The sequence below is a fragment of the Diplotaxodon limnothrissa genome, linkage group LG4 (assembly GCF_057381915.1).
Source record: "Diplotaxodon limnothrissa isolate DT_005_m linkage group LG4, D_limnothrissa_male_GT1.1, whole genome shotgun sequence".
In the NCBI taxonomy this organism is placed as follows: Eukaryota; Metazoa; Chordata; class Actinopteri; order Cichliformes; family Cichlidae; genus Diplotaxodon; species Diplotaxodon limnothrissa.
The window spans coordinates 25,725,334-25,734,595 of record NC_140599.1 but is presented as its reverse complement, the minus strand read 5'-3'; the positions used below and the strand labels follow the sequence as shown (position 1 = coordinate 25,734,595).

Below are 9,262 nucleotides of genomic sequence, written 5' to 3'. Positions count from 1 at the left end.
TATAACAGGAGTAAAACAGGAGGAGGAGAACAAAGGAATCAGTAGCACGTGGCAGACTGGCAGCAGGTCTAGGCTGCGCTCACATTGATTTCCTTGTGGGCTATATACTCTGCTTTCAAAAGAGATTTTTATACAGTGAAGGCAAGAGAAAGTGACCCATTCAACCTGCTCTTACATTCGGATCTCAGTTGGTAATTGTATTATGGAAATCAAAGTCCTTCAGTATCATCACTGAATTAGATGAATACAAAATCATCTGACATAGCATGTGGATAGCCTCCAGTCTAGCAAGGCATATCCACATATTTGTTTGTTGTTTATGTTTTGCGCCCTTTAAGCCAGACTTCACTGCGTGCCGTCTGGCTCTCCGTTGGGGACCCAAACAGTTGATTAAAGAATGCAATTAGCATGGAGCAGATTCTGTCAGCTCTCCTTTGGGGATTTAAATGCTATGAGTCGATGCACGATTTCTTCAAGAGGACCACATTGCTCTGCAAGATGCTAATATAGGGTCAGCTAAGACCAGGTTTTGCATTTGTATGCGCTAAAGGAAACATTATTTTCGGCAGTTTAAATGTAATGACTACCTAAAACTTACAGTGTATCTAAAATGTGTTTTAAAGAGAAACGGAATAAAATGTTTGTTCTTCAGAAACTTATAATGGCTAAAAGTGTTATTTTTACATATTTATTCATATTCATTCACCGTCTGTAGCAACCAGACCAGTGCGACCGAAGCTTTTCATAGTATTTATCTTTTCATTTTTACAGATGAAAATGAAAAGGAAAAAATAAAGAAGAAGAGTGGAATTTTGAGTCACTTTGTCTGCCATGCGGTGGATAGAGATGACTTCTTTAACCTCAGAGTTTACACATGGCCAAGCCTGGACACAATCACACAAGTGTTTTGGGGCTGTGACCCAGATTCTTAATTCCAGTTCGGGACTTTGGGTGGAGCACTTTGGCGTCATCTCCCATTTCAGCCCACACAACTGAACTGCACTAATTCAAAGAAAACGTGTTTCCTATGTGAATTCCCTGACCAAGCTTACAGAAGTGTAATATCAGATAACATCAGATCAAGTAACGTTGAAGAAAGCTTTGGCTACTTTGATTACTGGCTGAGATACTCTTTACTGGACATCAGAGAGGAAATAAAGTTTTACCCCTTTTATCTAAAATTGGTCCCAAAACCAGAACACCAGTTGTGGATCCAAGAGAACATAAAACATTAATGCTTTTTAGTTAATATACTTTATTGAGTCAGTGACATGTTACTGATCATTATGAAGCACTAACAAGAGCTTTGTTTGGATGTGTAAAGATGCCTGCATAGCTGTGGATGTGGCTCCATCTACAGGTGAATATCAAATGTGTCAGTGTATTTACATATAGCCTCCTGTTATGAAGAGGGCTGAAGATGTAAAAAAAAAAAAAAGTTTCTTTATTTCAGCGACTAAAGGAAACCATTGAAGAAACAATAAGATTCTGCAAGCAAAGTTTCCTAATGGCAACCCAGACAAAATCACCCGAGATCACCTTTAACCCTTATGAAAAGAAAAATTTAAAATTAAATATGTAAATCTTTTAATCAGTAACCTGTGTGGTATGCAGATGTGTGTACTTGTGGTAGGTACATTAATTAAGAAATAAAGCACGCAATATTCTAACAATCTCAAATTAGCTGGAGGAGAGAAATAAAAAGACTGAGTCACTATATACCTTAGATGAACAATCAAATCACAGACCAAATATTGCCGCAGCTGAGTCATTCTCCTAACCGCGAATCCAGGAAGTGGATATAGAGGCTTCAGGCCGTTGCACATGCAAAATCATTTGGTAGCTATTTAGGGATTATGAGGTAATCTGTACACATCATAGGAAAACACATGCAACTGTGACCATATTTTAAAACCTTAAAAGGAAGTAAACATGCAAGAGGTTTCAATTTTTTTTTTCAGTAATAAATACAAAAATAAAATTTGGCGCTGCTGCTGAGACTTTTCCCTCACTGGCTTTGGAAAAAAGTGGAGGAAGTCGTGTCAGAGCAGATTTTAAATATAAAGAAAACAACCCTCACCATTAGCTCAAGTGTGGGGAGTTTTTTTTTTTTAACTCCAGTAAATGAAATCCAGTCAAAAACACACCCAAAGCATAGAGTCAGCTTCACTGTTATGAAGCAGGCACTCCACTTCACAGTTCAGTAACACATGCTAGCCAATAAAAGTACTATTGTTAGGTCTGAGTATTTGATTGTTCCCTCTATTTGACTCGAGAAAGAAAATAGGTGGTGTTCATTTACTGTAATACGTTTTGTGTTTTTTATTAAAACAATTTCTGCAAAAGCAGAGTGACTGACTTACTGTAACGCTGCGTATATTGAAAGAAAAGGCACATAAGACACATAAAGATGTATTTATTGTGTCAGTAAATATTGCATGTAGGATGCTCATGGCCACATAGAAAATCTGGCCATAGTGCATATTTCCGAATGAAAGGTGCTTTTCTCAAACATTTGGCAGCATCTCTGTCACACTTGCACAGCAGCTTTTCGCATTGGTCCTTCAAATTATCTGCAATGAAGAACAGGATTTTCACTCATTTTCAGTCAATTTTTCATTAACATTGTGAATCTCTTTTTATGTTTTTCTGTTTCATAGCTACGTATACAAACATTTGGAGAACTCCAGCTATATTTTTGTTTCATTTTTAGCAGTTTGTCTATAATTAGAGAAGTTCAGTAACCAGTTATAAATACCATTTGGGTCATGTTTAAACCTAATAATGTACAGTGCTTAATAAATTTAGCAGACCAACACTCGAAGTAAGGTTTATGACACAGCTGACCTAAATTAACACTCTTGGTAATCACCAAAATCATTTTTTATATATTTCTGTCATGGTTAATCTGCCAGTAAGTGCAAGTTCTTTAGTCAAAACTAGATTTTTTATGTGAAAATATAATTATTGCTGTTATCCACGAAATTCCAAGTTTACTGTTATACAAAAACCATGTTATTATTTTTTGATTCAGATGCCAAATTACAGTTATTTCTAAACAGAAAAAAATTTAGTGAATGAATAATATGCTTGATTCATTTCTGACCTCTAGGAGAAACCCAGTGTGCTAGGTATAAAAACATGAATTCAGTTTCCTATTTGCCTAATAAAAAACAAAACAATTTTAAGATAAGACAGGATTTTGACAGATTTCTAAAATATTTGTTTTGTCTTGTTTTTTTTTTGGGGGGGGGGGTTTGACAGCTGGTCTTTTTGATAAGCAAATACTGTGCTTTATGCCATTAAGATATCCTGGATAAATCCTTCTTTTCTCCAATCAACTGTCTTCTTATTTGCTTTCTGTGTTTCACTATGGGAAAGCATGAGCAGCCTCATCCTTTCTGTGGCATAAACATGAAGGTGCAGGTGCCCACATGGCAGTTAAGCTGATTATAAGAGTGAGTGATCAAGGGCGATGACCATCTGACCACCAATTTCAAAATAAAATGAATAAATAACAGCGCTGCAATGTCAGTAATGGTCTCCGCTGGGGCATTCCTTTCAAAATTGTGTGCTTCTGCCACTGTTTGTCAGTAAGATTACACTAAAGCTATCTGTCTGCCTTTTGTGAATCCATCTAGGAGACATTGAGGGGTAGCAAAGGAAGATTTTATATTGGTACTGATCTCAATCTCAGTACAATTGGACTTAGTGAAGAACATCCTAAAATTCAAAGCCATGGAATTAATAAGAGCATCAGCTGTTTTAACTTTAAATCATGGATCGCAAAAAGAAAAACAAAAGAATGATAGAAATCGCAATACCACACTCAGCTGTCTTGTCCTCACAGGTCCACCGATACTGACTCAATTTTGTATAGCAGCCAAGACGTTCTGCATCTCCATAACAGCAATCATGTCTGTGGCAGCACCTGCACACAGACAGATTAACAACATGATAAATCCATTATTTTGAAAACTGAACTCGGCCCGATCTCAATCTAGGAAAGGCAGGGTAAAGAAAACAGTAGGTGGGTGGTTGCAAGGCTGTGGTTTAAATCACACCAGGACTATTTAAAAGGCAGGGCAGGATCACCACATGAGTTTTCACAACAGATAGTTAGAAGTTAACTGGCTTGAGGGGGTGAGATGTCTTGTGGTTAAGAAGGAAAAGAAGGAGACGGTAATTAGGATTTGGGTGTGGAATTTTTGGAGTAAGTATTGGACCGTGTGAGTCTGCTGAATTTACACAGCATTCCCTCCTTCCATCCCGTCGCACTGCATTTGTGGTTCACTCGACTCATTCAGAAGCGGAAACTATGCGTACACATCAGGATGTGGATAGACTGGGAAGAACCAACGGCATTTAGGAGGAGAAAATAATATGTACACATTATTTCCTCCTCCTGCGACGAAAGGCTAAACTTGACCTAAGTACTTGGAAGGATATTTTTTGCGAAGTGTAATGCCTAGGTTGGTTATATATAGTGTCAGCTGACTGTTTACATTTTGGAGTGCGCTATCTTCAGGTGACCAGATATACTATCCTCACCAATTTGTATTTTCTTCTGTCAGGTTCTTAAGGGAATGTGATAATAAATGCTGCCTCACCAGTCTGCCCTGTCCTTGGGCCAGCCTTGGCCGCCCAGACCACAGTAGCATCCGTACACCATATAAGCCAAAGCAGATCTCCCGGTGCTGCATTTGATTGCTCCTGCCAACTCAAGTAACCCTCGCTTTGTCCGCTGCGATCTGCGTGTTGCCGCAGAGGCCACAGTCACTGCAAAGAGACACAAACAACACAAGAGAAGGAAAGAAGTTATCTCTCTGTCCCTACACCGGTCCATGTACTATATATGCTTTAGTGATTTGGTATGCAACACAATCTTGATAAAATTATACATTAAAGAGTTGCAAAGACGTTTGTGCTGCTATTTGCTGGCTTTATATTGTAAAATGTATCTGCAAATTGGATTTAGGATATAAGAAACTTTCTGTAGCTGGAATTGAAATGTTCAGATGTCCGTTGCAATAGGTAACAGTACTCAGAGGACTGACTTTCCTGTTACTCTCCCTGAACACCATACCTAAGGCTTAAAATCACAGACAAGCACATACTATTTTACAGCAAAATCAACACAATTTGCTCCATTTCAAGTGCTCACTGAATCACTGTTCTTGTGTAAACACAGGTAGTTTTCCCCTCAAACATGCACTGACTACCTCTTGAAATAACTTCTTAAGCGTGTAGTTTTCACTATGCTTCCCTGTGGAGCTCTCTTTTAAAGTAAATAATCACCTTACCAGATAGCAGGAGAAGTATCCGATAAAATACTGCCATGGCATGCAACAGGTAGTTAAAAATCTCATCTGTAAGTGCTCTTCACTTCCACCCTCTGAGTGTAACATTGAAAGGAGTGGAGAGCTTTTTATAGACGCTGTTTGAATAATCTCCTGAGCGTAACTATTGGCTGGAGGCTAATCCAGTGTTTGTGAACTCCACACTGTATATAAATGCCACTTGTTTTGCACATATTCAACTCTGTATATTTTATATATTTTATTATTATTATTATTATTATTATTATTATTATTATTATTATTATTATTATTATTATTTTATTTTTTTACTATTTAATTTGTAAAAATGTGTACACACACACACACACACACACACACGTAGGAAAATATTTAGTATACACATCCAGAAATGCATACACTATTATATATTGTACATATATTTATTAGTTTCAGGTTGGCCATTCTTGTATTTTGCTCGTTTGTGTTGTTGTGTTTGCACATCTCTGTTGCTTGTGGGGCTCGCACACAAGAATTTCACTCGCATGTGCTGTGCCAGTGTGCCTGCACATGTGATGTGACAATAAAAAGTGATTTGATTTGAATCTATGCTCCCCCTAGTGCTTTATTGAAGTTGGATCAATGTTTGTGTTTTTCTTTCGTTTTAGCATTAACACTGCAATATTGAGAAAACAAAATGTTCTGTTTTTAGATTTTCTAGAGGTGTAAGATGAGTCGAAGTTTTATGGAAAGACACATATTATTGTTATTATCGTTATTATAAGAATTTTAAACATAGAAAAAAAGATTTTCAGCTTTTTTGGGGGGTTGACAGTGACATATAATCATTATTACATTCCCCTCCTTTGCCTTTGGAAAGCAATACCACCCACCCACTCAGAACATAGGGAGCATCAGGGGCTGCTAGGTGGGAAAGGTTTTAAGTCTACCGTAATATGTTAGCACTCGATCTCAGACAAAGAAAAAATTGTCCCTAGACCCTCTGAAAGGGTTTTTTTTTTTCTAATTGGATGAATTGCATCCACAAACCAAACCAAACCAAAGCAGTAATGTGTTATAAAAGCAATGATGTTTTTATGTCTTTTTTCCCTGTTCCCTCTTTTTCCCTCTTGTCAAATGTCTTCTATCTGTAATAACAAATATGGCCGTTACTGCACTGGGTTGGATAGTGATGTTAAGTGCTTCTGACAGTGTTTTAAAAATCTTAGACCAGTATGTTATTAAAGCTGGGCATGACCAAAACATGTGGGTCAAGTGTTCTGACACCTGTTGTAACTTGCATATCTTACTCACTTCGCCGAAGTGAGTGTGATGTAAGATTTTGAACTGTCTTATACTTCATTTGGCACAGGAAGAGCTGTAATTCGGGCATTATAGAGCACTATTTTCAGCTTTTTAAATGTTCTGTCTCCATACAATAGTAAATAAAAACTAATAAAATATTTGTTCTTGGAGAATAAAAGTATGTCTTAGATCAGCTCCAGCACTCCCAACCCACTGAACCTACATGTTCCAAATGAGTTCAAACTTTTTAAACTTAAACAGTCATTTTAATACTATTGAAGAGTCATTGTATAGTCCACTCATACTTATGCATTTGTGTTAGTATTTGTAAGCTAAACCTGGACATTTTGGCCATATTCCATAATTTCAATATTTTTCCTGAACAATTCGAGTTTTTGTTGTCAGATGATCTACCAATGTATAATAGGATCATTATCCAATCATTTTCTATTTTCAGCTGGCTATTTTATATGTATTGTTTGGAGTTATTCAGCTAATTGTTTTCTATTTATTTATTGCTTTTAGATCAATTTTACACTGCCACAATCTTCCTGTCCACTGGTGACTCATTTTTCTTTTTAATCAACTTGTGCTTTACAGTACATTTCTAATGTTTTTCTGATTCAGCCATAACAAAAAAGAAAGAAAGAAAGAAAAGAAAAGAAAATCCCCCCTTAGCTGTTAACACACCTGACCTGCAAACTGCTAAAACCTCTGCCTTTTCTTAACAGTGTTCACACTTGGTGGTGATCAGTTATTAAGTGCATTTGATTAGCAGCACCTGGCTGCTATTTCGCCTCCTAATTCTTATGGAAGGGTGTACTTAGTTTTTCACACATTACTTCTGCATTTTGGCTCAGTTTTTGCTCAATAAATAACGATTTTGTGTAATGAGTCATGTTTTGTAGTTTCCTAATTTTAAGGACCCAGTTATTTTTATTTAATCCTGACATGTAAAAATGTAGAACTGAAAGAGGGTGTGCTTTCTTTTTACTATGACACTATCTGTTTTATTTTTTTAAACGCCACACAATTGCAACTTTTCAACTATCCCTTGGAAACTACAAAAGCACCATCTAAGTTACAATTACCCTTGGCTGAGAATCACCGTCTTAAGGTATAGAAGCTTTCAAACAGCACATCATTATTCATACGTCTCCACTTCTTCACAACAATTGCAACCAGACAAGCTAATTACGGTCATTAAACCCTAATAATATACCTTTTCTTCCTTAATTATAAAGAGATGTGCTCATGTGTCTCATCTGTCACTCTTCTTTTTCTAAATAAACAATTCAGTGAGGAGAACAGAAGAGGCTTTCACTGCTTAAAACTCTCAGCATATATTGCAGCTATCATTATTGTCTGTTTGATTTACAGAGCAGCACTTCAAGTGTCTAACTTCTGAAACTGTTTCAATGACAAATTTCAAGCCCGATTTGAAAATGGCACTGTGTTGTATCACTGCTTCTCATCTTTTTTATTATGTTTTTCTGAGAGTATTTTTCCAGATCTGTCACACTTGACTCTGTCGTCATCAATAATGTGCCAATGTCAGGGAAGCTAAATCATAAAAAGGATAGCTAAGACATACAGTATTCTTCACTTCTTTTGTGATTCGGCTCCTCGGGGATGCTTCTGCACAATATGAGATAAGTGCCTCCTCCTGGCAGTTATTACACCTGGCAGACTGCTTCCTGAGGCACACATCCTTCAGTTCTTGTTTATCCGATCAGCCTTATCTCAACGTAGCCATTGCCACAAAATATCCAGCCAGCAGTAGGATCCCATCAGGCTCAATGCACACTGCTGAAGATGTTAATGTTAAACATGAGCAAACTACAAATGTAAAATGAGTCAAATAGCACTAAGCACAATGGTGACATTCAGTGTGTTGCTTCTTCTTCTTTCTTTCTTTCTTTCTTTTTTTTTTTTTTATCATAAAACTCCCTAAAACTGGAAGCAATACTAATACATGAACAGCATTTCATCCTGGTTCAGACATTACAGTTTACCCAGTTAGGACAAACCTGGGTTTGTTTGATGAATGACTAGATGTTACTGTGAGTCACAGATTACTAAACTGGTGTTATAATGAATTTGACATTTTAGTCATCATTTAGAAACTGCAGAAAGATGAAGGCACTTTTGAAGGTTTCCATGGTACCAGAGGATTACTGGCTTTTTACTGTTATTTAACAAAGAAAATGTCTTAAATGTTAAATATTTAAATGTGCGCTGTCTGCCCTGCTGACAACCTGTGGTCAAAATTTCCTGAATTCTCCAACTGAGTTTGGAAGGGAAAAAGAAGCAAATAACAGGTTGTGTGCTTGCTCAAAAAGATCTGTGCAGCTATGTCTTTTTTTTTTTTTTTAATCAACCAACACTTAATATATACACACTAAAACCACTTTATGTCCTTATCACACACACTTTATGTGTGTGTATATATCTATATATATATATATATATATATATACACACACACACACACACACACACACACACACACACACACACACACACACACACACACACACACACACACACACATATATTGGTGTACTACTTGTGGTCAAAACTTCCTGAATTTCCTGTATATATTATCACATCCTCTTCCTTTACAAAAACAGAATAATTAGTGTGTTGTGCAGACTTTG

The 9,262-nt window shown here is 36.8% G+C and overlaps 1 protein-coding gene across 1 annotated transcript; it reads right to left on the bottom strand.

The window, feature by feature from the left end:
• Positions 1–2,424: 2,424 nt before the first annotated feature.
• On the bottom strand, positions 2,425–5,340 carry pla2g10 (phospholipase A2 group X). Its single transcript, XM_085352679.1, has 4 exons — positions 5,304–5,340; positions 4,611–4,779; positions 3,825–3,931; positions 2,425–2,573 (listed from the first exon to the last, which is right to left on the bottom strand). Exons 1-4 carry the CDS (start codon positions 5,338–5,340, stop codon positions 2,425–2,427), a joined length of 462 nt encoding a protein of 153 aa, XP_085208805.1.
• Between the last annotated feature and the right edge of the window lie 3,922 nt (positions 5,341–9,262).